This window comes from Sinocyclocheilus grahami, unplaced genomic scaffold, assembly GCF_001515645.1.
Source record: "Sinocyclocheilus grahami isolate Dianchi unplaced genomic scaffold, SAMN03320097.WGS_v1.1 scaffold64.1, whole genome shotgun sequence".
In the NCBI taxonomy this organism is placed as follows: Eukaryota; Metazoa; Chordata; class Actinopteri; order Cypriniformes; family Cyprinidae; genus Sinocyclocheilus; species Sinocyclocheilus grahami.
The window spans coordinates 1,809,509-1,823,731 of record NW_015505243.1 but is presented as its reverse complement, the minus strand read 5'-3'; the positions used below and the strand labels follow the sequence as shown (position 1 = coordinate 1,823,731).

The 14,223-nt window shown below is 34.7% G+C and overlaps 1 protein-coding gene and 1 pseudogene across 1 annotated transcript in view; both read right to left on the bottom strand.

The window, feature by feature from the left end:
• LOC107584925 (scavenger receptor cysteine-rich type 1 protein M160-like) overlaps positions 1 to 5,196 on the bottom strand; it is an 8,018-nt pseudogene extending 2,822 nt beyond the window's left edge.
• A 6,415-nt stretch (positions 5,197 to 11,611) lies between these two features.
• Positions 11,612 to 14,223, bottom strand: part of LOC107584898 (potassium voltage-gated channel subfamily D member 1-like) — a 76,735-nt gene continuing 74,123 nt past the window's right edge. Inside the window, exon 6 of the mRNA XM_016271668.1 lies at positions 11,612 to 12,908. Coding sequence (XP_016127154.1) covers positions 12,704 to 12,908 — 205 coding nt within the window. The 3' untranslated portion in view covers positions 11,612 to 12,703. The remainder of the gene's footprint in view (positions 12,909 to 14,223) is intronic.

Below are 14,223 nucleotides of genomic sequence, written 5' to 3'. Positions count from 1 at the left end.
CTACACGACCTGTGGAGAAGCTGCCTCCACCTTACACGCTACGGCGTGATTGCAAGTGCACCAGGCCAAGGCACTGAGGGACTTGCACGAGGGTGGTCACGACCCGGAAGTTCGCAGAGAACTCCGCACCGTGGCGGACCTAACGCCACGAGCGACAAAGGTTACGGCGCGGTCTCTGGGTCATGCGATGTCCACTATGGTGGTCTGGGGGAGCCATTTCTGGCTGGCTGACATGCGCGAGACGGACAAGACACGGTTCTTGAATGCCCCCGTGTCCCAGGCCGGCCTGTCGGCGACACGGTGGACAGGTCAGTGTTAAACACACCAGACCCCGCCTCGGACTGGCTACGAGACGCCCGGGCCGGGTCCCTGCTTTTTTTTTCCCGCGCTGCCCCACTGCAGGTATGCCTGTAGTTCCGTTGATGCCACTAGCGCAGTGTCTGGGAACCTGGCTTGAGCTACCCAGCCCGTCTCGATGGCTCCTTCGAACCGTCAGGCTCTGCTATGCAATTCAGTCACCCGGCGTGCCCCCCCTGGCGGTCCCACTGAAACAGTTTCAGAGGCTCCTGGGGCATATGGCAGCTACGGCGGCAGTCACGTCGCTGGGGTTGCTCCATATGAGACCGCTGTAGCACTGGCTCCATGGCAGAGTCCCGAGGTGGGCGTGGCAACGCGGCACCTTCTGTGCGCTGCATCTGCTGCCTACTTATACTCACCCTGTGATCAGCAGCAGCTGGATGCAATAATCGCATGCCAATGTGCATTGGCTCGTTTAGTTTACACTCGAAGTAGATTGGTCCCTCTAAGCGAGATCCCAATTTCGTCGGTCATCCGACGTGACGTCTCCGTTCCCTCCTTCAGGGAACGAGGGTTACCATACGTAACCGAGACGTTTTCAATGAAACCTTACTGAGGTCACATTTGGAAACAGAGTTGGCACGATCCAGACATTTAATTCCTGATAGTCCTGGGATTTGGGACTCGTCATGCAAAGTCAAACTAAGATGGTCAGTTTCCTCCAGACTGACCCCACAATTCAGTTCACTGCAGATTGCCTTTTTAAGTGATTATGATTACTGTCTTGGCAAACGGGTGTCCACTGCCCAGCGTAAAATAGTGACACTTTTCCAGCGCATTTGTCTCTCGGATCCTCCAGTCTAGCTTTGATGCTGTCTTTGAAGAGTGTATCAAATAAATGGGTATTAAATGGCAGTTTACATTGTGCTTAAAGGATTGGTTCACCCAAAAATTAAAATTTGCTGAGAATTTAATCATCCTCAGGTCATTTAAGATGTCGATGAGTTTATTTCTTCAATGGAACAGATTTCGAGAAATGTAGTCCTCCTGTAGTCCTCTCACATCAAAATCCACAGACATGTTTTTTAGTTTTTTTTTTACTATTTTTGCTTGACAGTGTTTAATCTATGCATATTTTTCTCCTGATTCAGACAAGACAACTTTTTCACTGGAGAAAGCAATATTATAGGACAGAGAACTCATATTTTAGACAGAAGCAATGGTTTGAAGTAAAAACGTCTTAAATTATAGATTTGTTTCTTTTAAAACACGCAGCTTTTCGCATCACATGATGTTAATTGATGGACTGGAGAGGTGTGGATTACTTGTGGATTTTTGAGATGTTTTTATCGGTTGTTTGGACTCTCATTCTGATGGCACCCATTCACTGCAGAGGATCCATTGGTGAGCAAGTGATGTAATGCTAAATTTCTCCAAAATTGTTCCCATGAAAAAACAAACTCATCTTCATCGTAGATGGCCTGAGGGTGAGTAAATTGTCTATATAATATTATATATAATATATAATTATTAATTTAATATTATTAGCGTTTGTGAAATTTCCAGTGGAACCACAGTATAGTTGTGAACAGACGACTTCAGGCCTCACATTTGTCCACTGAAGATCCCATGAGTTTTTTTCAACACTGTACTCTTCCACCAACCCAGAGCAAACATTGCTGTCATCTCATAGACGTAACCTCTTGTGCTCTGTGTAATACAAGCATTTCTGTGTAAATTTGAATTTTACTTCTCACTTGACACAAACAATGGAAATAATGGGAAACTTAATAGAAAATGTAAAGCATTTACAGAAGTATTGTATGACCCGGAGGGGATTTCAGTACCATTTAATTTATTCCACAAACATGCTTTTATGGACTGGTATATAACATTGCTATAGACGACGGTGAATATTAAATATTAGAATGCTACAACTGACCAATCAGAGCAAAGTACTCCATAGAGCTGTTTAATAACAGTATACAATTACTGGTGCAGATCACACTGACTCGCTCCTGGCAGTCTGACCACTCCATACATTGCCAAGAGTACTTCTCATTGCCAACACAATGAAGCAATACATTTTGTTTGCTCTGTTGTCCTTTGAACATTCCAGGCTTAGGGAAGTAAAAATGATCACCACAACCAAGCTCCTGACATATCTTTTTTGCTTTGCTTTCATCTGGCCAAGATTAAAAAATAAATACATAACAACAAAGACAATATATCTATACGCACTGCTCAAAATGTGGTCTAAGTGTTTGGAAACTTGGGAAAAAGAAAACCTTGAGAATAACTGACTTCATTCCACTAAATGACCAGTTGAATAAAAATCATTGCAAAAATGGCTCAGAAAAGTGCTGTTAGTTCTAGAGTATCATTTGCTTGCACATACAATTTATTAACACTACACTCTAAAAAATGCTGGGTTAAATATAACCCAGCGCTGGGTTAAACAGGGACAAACCCAGCTATTAGGTTGTTTTGACCCAGCTATTGGGTTGTTTTGACCCAGCGGTTGGGTTCAATGTGTATTGATTTGCATCTGGACACTAAAGATGACCTCAATACAAATATCAAACTTTTTTTTTCAGTTAAAAGAATATTACCTACCAGAGCATTAAACAGCAACAAAATCATTTTTGCAGCCTGTTTTATCTCTTGCAACAAAAGGGCATTTCCAAAGGCTCTCTTCTTCAGATGTGCATTTCACTGGATCCATCCAATATTGTTGGGGTGGAGGTGGATCTTTGTAGAGGGTCCTTTCTATATCAGAGCGTGTATGATTCCCACACCCTAATGATATACACACAACCTCTCCATTTTCTTTTATCAACCCGTGATGACACACTAAGCCCCACTGCTTATTGTTGTAAACTTCCAGCCGGAACTATACAAGGGCTGTTAGATCCACGTAAAGTCACATTGAGACCTGCAAAACATCTAAATTAATGAAATTTAAGATTACATTCAATTCAGTTTTACTAATAATTAACAATCTTTTTTCCACCAAAAATTATTTATTTTGAAATAGCTACACATCTTTTGAATGCAATATATGAGTACAGTACAGTACAAAATCACTTTTATCAGACCTTAAATTTAAATAAAAACAAAAAGACATCCAATGACATGTAAAGAGTACAGAAGTTATATTTATAAATTAAAAGATATCATATAATATTATCAGGGTCAAGGTGTCTCTTTTAACCATATATGGTCATTGGAAAAATGTGGCTCTGAGTTCTGAGAACAGATGAGCCACATACTCTGCAGAAACTGCTGCGGCCTCTTATCTGCCCGTGGTTTTCAGCTCTGAAATTCTGAGGAGTTGCAGGTTTATTCAGATTCTGAGATAAACCCGCAACACATAAGCATCAGTAAGTTAACCACAGGTATAACCGTGCCTTTCCACACAGGGTTATGAAGAACATATGCTTGACACACAAACCACAGCATGATCTTGGTTTTGGTCTCTTTATGTCTAGAACGTTCATTAAATATTATTGCACCGATCATCTACATCTGAAGATGGACTCAAAACTCATGTCATGTGTTTTAATATGCATAAATATTTATGTATCCCTACCATTTTCATTGCACTATGTAGATTAAATTAATTAATTAATCATATATTTTATATCACAAAGATGCATTATCATGTACTAATATATATTAATCACTGCAGCAGTTTTCATTAAGAATGAATGCAACTGGCTCTGATTTTGCAGTATTAAATTGATTAATTTATACACTTAGAGGAGACAAGAAAAAAAGAAAGGATGAAAGATGTATTTATATGCTATAGTACGGATGTGTTAAAACCAAATAACCAAAACTAGTTAGTTTTGTCCAGTTGCAAATTAATTATAAATTAAGATGGAGACATATTTCAAGATACTTTAAATAATAAAGTTTTTATTTATTAATTTATTCATTAATTAGTTTGTTCATTCATTTCACATTTCTTTTTGAATTTAACACATTCAAATTGTTCTCAAGTGCTTGATAGTAGAAGCGCTCTAGTTCTAGTAATCAAACAGCTAAATAAATAAATGTGTATGATCAAAAAAATGCACTAAAACTGCATTCTTAAACAGCACCCGAAGATTATCATAATACATAATCAAATAATAAAAATAATAATAATAAAAAAAAAATATATATATATATACACACACATCATGTACAGCATCATGTCCAAAACAAAGATTGCTCAAATTTTAAGGTAGTCTAGTTGTAAAAACATGCTGGTCAGTAAGTGCATTTTCATGATGATCTTTGGCAAGATTTACTAGCTATAGATTAATAATATTAAAATTATATATATTAATTTAAATCTTCATTTCCTTTAAATAAAGTTACATGAATTTGAAGATGCTAAAACAAGGAATAGTTATATTATTTCTAGGTGACTGATTAGCCATTTTATTACATTGATTATGCCATAGATGATCACTTATTTATTTATTTTTGTTCCTTTGATACATAAGATGCAGTTTTGAACATCTGAAAATTAGCTGGAGAATATCGTCATCATCATCATCATCATGATTTATTAATGTCAGCTTCAGCTGCATTCACATACTAAGTTACTTTTCCACTTTTCATTCAAAAGGTTTTGACAATATAAATTAATTAATGATACATAATGAAAATATTGCACTGAATTACAAAATAAAGCAAAATATAAGCATTTTCATTAGCTGTCTCTGACTACGTTTGGTCCCACATTTAACACACATGTGCCAAATAAATTAATTCCATCTGTCAAATGCCCCATTAACAGCAATGTATGTAAACAGGGTCAGAATATGGAATTTGTTTTAATTATTAAATACAGTTTCACTTGCCTTGAATAGCTGATATTTGCAAAGACAGGAGCAGGAACCACATAATGGCAGAAAGGAGAACAGAGGAGAGGGACAGGCCAAATGCTGTACCTGCTTTTAAGGGCTCTGTGATGTCACATCATTTTTTCTTTCAACATGCTGTTCATTTTCTTCACCTGAGACCATTCATCCTCATTTGATTTGATATGCTTTGTATTTCATTTAAGCCATTATTTATTGATAATCTTGTCCTCTCTGCAATCCCATTCGCGTCCAGATTTAAGGTGAGACACTACAGGCAAAAACACAGTTTTTCTTATTCTTTGAGATTTTGGGCTTTTTGAATTTTCAAAATGTACCCTAATTTTTCCGACTAGTGGAATGAAAATATCTAAAATACACTTGAACGTGTTTATTTAATAACACTTTATCTTTGCATCTGTAGATTTCTCAAAATGAGATTTTTCTCACGCACTGAGCCAAAAATCTCTACTTCAGCAGCATTTACATCCACCAAACATTACAGTTATATTCCAATCCATATTCTGAAGGTTTTTACAGAGGGTTTGTTCATATATAATTTGCTGATTTTATACAACATTTTATTTCTAAAAAATTGTGAAAATATATTTATTTATTCACTGGCTGTTGACAGTATTTTCTGATTTATGGAGTGATAAAAAGAGATATCCAAAATCCCTTCTGTAGAAACCATTGACTCCAATATGTTAACAAAATTAAACAAGAATTTTGAACCTGGCTTCATCCATTGTTCAGATTTTAGTTAGGGATTCACCAATACCATTTGTTCAGAACCGATCCGATACCAAAAATTCGGAGTATCGGCCGACCGGCACAGTTTTTTTTTTAAGTCAATGTAGAATTTCAATACCTCTGTGTGTTGACCTGATCATCACTCTTTTGTCTGTTAAACACAATCTACTAGCTATAGACAACTTCATCATATTAAACATTAAATAGCTTGAAAGATCAAAGACAATTTTTTATATAACTCCGACTGGATTTGTCTGAAAGAAGAAAGTCATATACACCTAGGATGACTCTGGGGTGAGTAAAACACAGCCTAATTTAAATTTTTGGGTGAACTAACCCTTTAATGTGCCTTTCAAAATAGTGCTCATATATACTCTTATACAGCTACTAGTACGATGGGCTTGTTTTATTTGAGACAGTGTTCAAACAGTGTGGGCTAGAAGATTTGGGCATTATATTCTGAATTTATATTCTGCTGCTCTGTGTTTCACGGAAACCTGGCTGAAAGACGCCATTTTGGACAGCTTACTTGTTCTATTTTTATTTTTATTATCTGTGTTTTTTGTTCTGTCACTGTCATTCTGTTACACTGTGGAAGCTTCTGTCACGAAAACAAATTCCTCGTATGTGTAAACATACCTGGCAATAAAGCTCATTCTGATTCTGATTCTGATTCTGAATTTCTATGTTATAAAAAAACATTCAATGAACTTCTAGCAAGCTTATAAAGCGACCTGTCAATGCCGAAATGAAAGGAGGCCAAACAAATATGAACCTACTATATAGGGTACACCCAGTGTTCGAACTATACTCTAAACATGAGTGGAATTTGCACCGCAGCGCCCCCACACCTTGATGCTCATGACAAGAATAGCACGTATAGTTATCTTTATTGAAGTGAAGTTTAAATTGCTGTCATGCATGAATTAATTATATTTTTGCAATTTTACACATAATAATCCACGATGATCACATCACACAAAAGTGAAATTGCACGTCAAAATAACACATTGTCAATATTTTTTGAGACCCCCCAAAATTTCACAAATCACGTTTTCATTAGCCCATGTCTTATTAAGAGGAGCCGAGCTCCCCTAGCTCCCCCATAGTTCGCACCCTGGGTACACCGGTGCTAAAGGCGCCCCGGGGTAAAAGGCACCTTTGATTTTATTTTCATCTAAGCCACTAGATGGCACAAAAACGTAGCTTAGCACTTTCCAAAACATCTGCTTTTCAAGATGCATGTGTATATTTGTCTGATCCTTGACGCTATGGTGCACAGCAGTGCAAAGTTGATTCTGTGCTTACTTAATCTTTTATGTTTTTTAAAATTATGTAGATTTAAGTAGCAAATTAGAATCGCTAAAATTAATGCATACATATTGAGACAAAGATGTTCTTAACAATTTTCAGTTTTGTTTAAGATAATTAAAGCAACAGTTTTTAAATAACGAAAGAATATTTGAAAGTATGATATTTGGGGTAAAAAAGCACCCCTGCTGTTGGGGCTAAAAGGCACAGTAATTAACATGATAATTAATAGATGGCTGACTTTTCCATTTGTTGATATGACATGGTTAGATTCAGATGGTAAATATCATATATTATGTCGGGTGTCCCTATTAGAGATAATCACCATGTTTAGAATGAAACCATCATATTTAAAAACATGATATTAATCATATCATATAATAAAATGTCATTTGTTGTTACTACTGTAAATATATATTAAATTATTATTGGATCTCCTTCAATGCTTTCAGAATCTTTACTTATTAAAATGATTTTTTTTCTGTATTTTAAAATATATTTTTTATTTTAACATATTTTAATGACAGTATATTTATTTAACAAAAATTTATTCTTTTATTTTTTCAAAATAAGCAGAAAATAATGCAAACTTTGCTAAAGTGATCGTTTTGAACAAGTATTAACTTAGACATTTAAAAAAAAAACATTATTTTAGCTGAAGTATTTGTATCAATACCGTGAGCCTTTTACCCAGTGTGTGGGGTAAAAGGCCCCTCTTGCCACCTCATGCATTTATAAGATTTTTAAACAAAAACAACTTGAATGATTTATTTTCACACAAAATCTGTTGCTCCATTAATGTTCAATACAAACGTATATATTTTTTCTGCAATTATACATTTTAGGCGTAGTGAAAAGCAAATTTTTTCTTAAGGGGTGCCTTTAGCCCCATTGTACCCCTATATATAGGGGCTCTCACACACTTACATTCTCCTTTCGCATACATATTAGAGTGGCTCTTATTTTTGGACTTTTGAAATCTTCTGCTCTCACCCACCCAGTCAACTCCCCTTCATGAGAAATGGAAACAAACCAAATTTTGCTGAGATTGGAATATGTTTGGGTTGTGCTCAACAAAATTGAAATTCTGTCTTAATGACCATAACAGCACGTAATTAATAATTATACAAGACCATTAGTAATCTATGAATTAGGTTCAAAACGAGAACACAGAACAGTGTTGTTAGACCGACATGTAGTGTCGTTGCGCTTCAGTCGTCCCGAGTTTGAGTCCCGGCTAGTGGACCTTTCCTGATCCCATCTTCCCCCTCTCTCTCTCTCTCCCACTTAGCTTCCTGTCCACTTTATAGGCATTCTGATATTCTAATGAATATATATATATATATGTGTGTGTGTGTATGTTGTTTCAGGGTTGGCATCATCTGAGGTCCTCTGAGGGGTTGGCATCATCTCTTTTCAGGTGTTCTGGATCCAGACTGAAGCTTGTGTAAATCCTAGTTACCACGGGATGTCAATCCCGTGGCAAAAACAGAGAAACAAATAGAGACATAATTAGTGTAGCTACTGTTCCAACCAAGCAAAATTTATTTGTTTAACCCAAGCTAAAGAATAATAATGTGCATTTGATCAGATATAACTGCAGTACAAGATTATGAGATGCATTATTTGAATGCTTGGCCAAAGAGATGTGTCTTTAAACTAGATTTAAACAGAGAGAGTGTGTCTGAACCCCGAACGTTATCAGATAACCCAGATAATTTAAAATAATTAAGGTTGGTGAGAGGGTCAGATAATCTCTGTGTTCACTTTATCACCCTCATTGCTACCCAAACTCAAACAGAGTAGCATATCTGACTCTGTCTGTCTGTCTGAAGTTCAAGTTAAAGTGAGTATAAATACTTCATGTACACTATACAAACAGGGCAAACAATTATCTTTTTTTTTATCCTGAAGCATCATTCAATTAGATTTGAGGAGTTTACAGTTTACAAAATAATTTACAGAAGTGTACTGATAATATTTTGTGCAATTTCTTATTGCAGTCTACACAATTTCAAGCAGACATTAGTATTAAATCACAAAAATAAATGTATAACCCTATATTTTTTTGACATGCATACATTAATGCATTAATGTATTCCTTTTATTTATTTATTTTAAATGTAGTTTTTAAGTTTATTTTAAGTTTAGTCCTACAAGCTTTCAATGATACTTGGCTAAAATAATCAATCAAGTTTTAAAATAAGCAAACCTGCTGTACATTCAAAATGAAATACATGTTCGAATCTAGAAGCTTACTCTAACAATTAAAATATTTACATTTTTATGATAATTCTTGAGGAGCCCAAATAAGACCATGAAAAATGAGTCATGATTGCGGATTCGTTTTTAATAAAAAGCCAATGATTTTGTGTTGAAGTTTTATTCGCAAATATGGAGAAGGCATGACATACATGAAGAACAGAAATCTTGAACTTAAACACACACATATACATCTCAGACAAATGAAAGCCTTCCAAAGTTGGCCTGCTTATGCAATCCCAGTGAACTCAACCTTTGCCACATTCAATCAATCTAAAAAATAGAATAAACTAACATTACGATATACAAAATGCAAACTTAAAACACATTATGGTAAAAAAAATAAAAAAAAAACTCTCCAGATGTATAGCAGACACCCTTTCTCCAAACATTCCTACTTGCAGACATAATCCACACTGTAATTTCTAACGTGACGTCAGTATAGATCAATATTTCAACTCAGATGTTCCCACCTTGTCTCGAAAACGGCATCAGACCACCGAGGCAGAGCAGCCTAAAAATGTAACTTTTAAACGTTTTTGTCATCTTAACAACAAACAGAACGCACAGTGACTAATGGAGTGCAGCAGAGCGGTGCAAGAATTTCAAATATTGGGAGGGACGATTTGGCCATTTCTAATGAACCCCTTTCATATTTCCGGGTTTCTCAGAAGCGGAAGTTGTCATAGCTGGGTACTTTATTTTTTTTATTTTTTTGCCATTCCAATTTGCTCAAATAGAATAAGAAGGGAGAACAATGTCAAATTTACTGTCAGTCTTCACAGCAACCTTAACCAATTTATTTTTTTTGATAATTTGATGCAAAGGCAATATAATATGAGGTATAGTGTTTAAATATAATAAAAAAATTTTTTTAATTATATATAAAAAAAACTTTGTACGATTTACAATGGTGATGACCACTGAAACGCGTTATCACAGTCTGTGAAAAGGGTCCATTATGGGGGCGACTCCAATCATTTTGTCAGTTTAAATCCTGCCCCTGCAAAGTCATGTTCATCTGTCTCCATTTTTGAGTGCAATGCCTACATCTCAAAATCCAATCAACAACCGATGCAAAGAACTAAGTCCCCACGCTTCATTTTTCTTTTCCAATAATCCATTACACTCCAATGTACATCACAATATGGAAGAAAAGATCTTTTGATACTTAAGTTTCATCGCAACTCTAAAGTCAACATAAAAACATCTTCCATTTCCTCACCACATTTCGTTCATTAATTAAATTTTAATTTTAGATCAAATCAAGCCTCGCCCTACTTATTTTTAGCATTGGAATATTCTGTTCCTCTCTGAAATATCATATAAGTCATAAGTTAAATGGGTGTTAAATGCTATTTCATGTTGACTTAACAGTAAATCATTGGCTGGAGTGTGGGTAATTACACTCAGCTAAATTATGATGATTTAATGGCAAATTCTTACGTTACCCAATTACACAGTGCTCCCTCAGTAGAAAACAAGAAAACAGTTACTTTTAAATGAACTATTGCGTTCAAGATTAGCACTATAAAATATCAGATGGTGTCAGCACATTTGAAGAAAAGATCATAAACTGATGACATTCAGACATTTTTGGGGCCACTGTTGATATTAAATAATGACACATATCAAACAATATAACTGAAGCATATGTTTAGATGTGATTGAGAGCCGACAGACAGTGTTTTCTGAGTTCTGTTCACTTTATTTGTGGAATAGACTTTACACCTCCGTGCTTTTGATATCTAACTCTTTAATCTCCTACAGGGAGCCGTTTCATCCAACACCCCTTCCCGAAAATGAGCAGGTGCCTAACCAATTACTAAATTTACCACTCTACACTGCTTTATGAAGCTGGAGAGCGAGAGAGAGAAAAACAGACAGAACCAAAACGAACGTAAAAATAACTTAGGAACAATGCTTGTAAACAGAGTAACAAATATATTTTTCATCACAGTCAAGTGCAAATTTGCATTCCTCCGTTTTTGTACTAATTTCCATATATAATTGTATCTTTCACTTCTGCTCTGTAGTAAAAAATAATTACACTATTATTGCCTGTCTCATTGCTGCTTATGATTTTTAAATAAACATTAACAGATGATCTTTAAAACAAATTAGAGAAATGGTTCACTGGACCGTTACATAGTCGTGTTTGATGCATAAGCTATTGTATAAAAATAGCTAGCTAGGTTTAAAAGGTTACACTTAATTACTAAGCCAAATGAAAAATAAATTGAAGTGACTCTAATTACTGCAGTAAAACTCTATGACAGTGGTAAACACCCTCCTTTTGCTTTAAAATGCTATAGAAACCTTTCATTTTCCCATGGGAGAAAACACATCAAAATACCTACAACGGTATCCATGCATATCTGTGATCAAATAACACAAGTCCTTCCCAGTCACCCATCACACACACACATCGCCGCACTAGTCCGACCTCCGATTTTTGCAAAGAACATGCCTGAATGTTGTTGTTTTTTTAAACGTTTATCGTTCTTTTTTTCCCAAATGTGCACATCTGGTGCAGCACGTTTGATCATTAATACTCTGTAAATATCATCTTTTTTTCATCAATGTCAAGAAAGAAAACAGGACAAACGAAACGGAGGTAAAAGAAGTACCATGCAAAAGTATGTGTGAGTAGCATGTTGGCGGCTCCATTCTCTGCCATGGTATCTACTATACAACAACATGCATGTTTGGGTCTTTTTTTGTGGGGTTTTAAAGATGCATGTGATCTAAAGACGTATGATACAAATATTGATAGATATACACCACCTCCTTTATCTCGGCCATCGTTTCTGTAATTGTATTTGTCCCTGCAAAGATCTACGGGTTCAATATATCGATGTACTTTATGATAATTTCCACATTTGTAATCTCTCCTGCAACTGTATTACGCAGTGGACGTATAGGCATAATTCCTGCTTGGTGAAACATTGCATATCTTTAAAAGTAAAAGGCCTTCTGTGCCATTATAACTGCTGACGTATCGTAAAATGCGACTGAGTTCATCTTTTCAAACTCCCCCAAGCGCGGACGATCAGTCTGTGTGAATTGTCCGGGGTCACCAAAAACATGTCAGCTCATGCGAGTCCACGTCAAATTGTCGATTTTGGAATGAAGCAGATTCGTTACGAGATGCACTTTGTCTTTTCTGTGGCATCACTTTCTTTCCGTTGTGCAATAGGGGGATGCTTGTGTGCTTGTGGCTGTTACAAGGAAGAGATCTTCACTGTCTCATGGGTGTAGGAACTAGTGCGAGAGTTGCGTAAGATTCCAGGAATGGCAGGAGAGGGTGGCAGACTCTCGTCAGGGGTGTTGGCGGGTGGGGTGGGTATACTGATTATAGCCGCTGTGAAATCCCTATCCTCACAGTTTAGCTTCAGGTCTTCAGTCCGGGCGTTGAGACTGGAGCGGCTGTTTGGATGCGCGCACACACACACACACACACACACACATACATACATACATACATTCACAAGAAAAAAGTTATAGGTTAGGTGGGATATCATCTTAATTGTTACAGAAGTTATTTTTCAGCCACAATTTTTGTTGTAGTCATTTGCATAAAAATTGTAGAAAAATTACTAAAAAGCAGTAATATTAGTCTAACAAGCTTTACTCTTGTATTTTAGAATTTAATATTAATTTTGTATTAAGTATCGCCAACTTCATTATTATATAAACTATATTTTATGACAAAAAAAATAAAAAAAATAAAAAATAATTATCATCTTTACAACAAGTTTTAGAAATCTTAAGTAAAAAGTCAAGAAATATTGTCATAATGGAAAAGGAATTAACTATTTAGCACAAAACATGAATTCAAAACAAATCTCATATTTATTTATTACTATATGAATGAAATGATTATTTATAATTATTTCAAATATATAATTATGAAATAATTAGAATGTATATACATATTATAAATGATTATATATTTAATAATTATATATTTATATAATTATAAATTATATATGAATCAATATAAATTATTATACAACTACTTCATAATGGTGTGTGTGTGTGTATATAATAAATTTTAATGAAATAATTATTTATATCTAATTATAAATTATTAAAATATTTATAATAATTATTTAATTATTTTTAATGATGAATTAATTTACATAATATATATTAATTTATATAATGTTTAATTGCATATTAATTACATGTAAAGTAACAATTGTAGGTATACATTATGGTAGTATTAGTAAAAAAACTGATTTCTATAGATAAATAGAAAAAAATAAATGATTTTATTATGGAATAATAAAATGTCAACAATTCTGTGTTTTTCTGTCAATATGGGGTGCTGTGTGTACATTAATGAGGAAAAAAAAATTAACTTAAATGATTTTAGCAAATGGCTGCAATATAACAAAGAGTGAAAAATTTAAGGGGGTCTGAATACTTTCCGTACCCACTATATATATATATATATATATATATACATACATAATTGTATTTGTATTATTTCATCATCTAAATGATTGTATATTTATTTCATAATTATGTATTTACATCATTCTAAATTCTATATCTATATAAAGGATAAATCACTATAAATGATTGGAATTATAAATTATAGTAGCATTAGTAAAAACATAATTGAGTCAGGACTGGTTAATTTTCTATGTTCTATTACAGTAATAAGAACTTTTTTAATAATTTAATTGTAATAAAAAATAATTAAAAAATTCATAATGGCTCTAATAATACATTT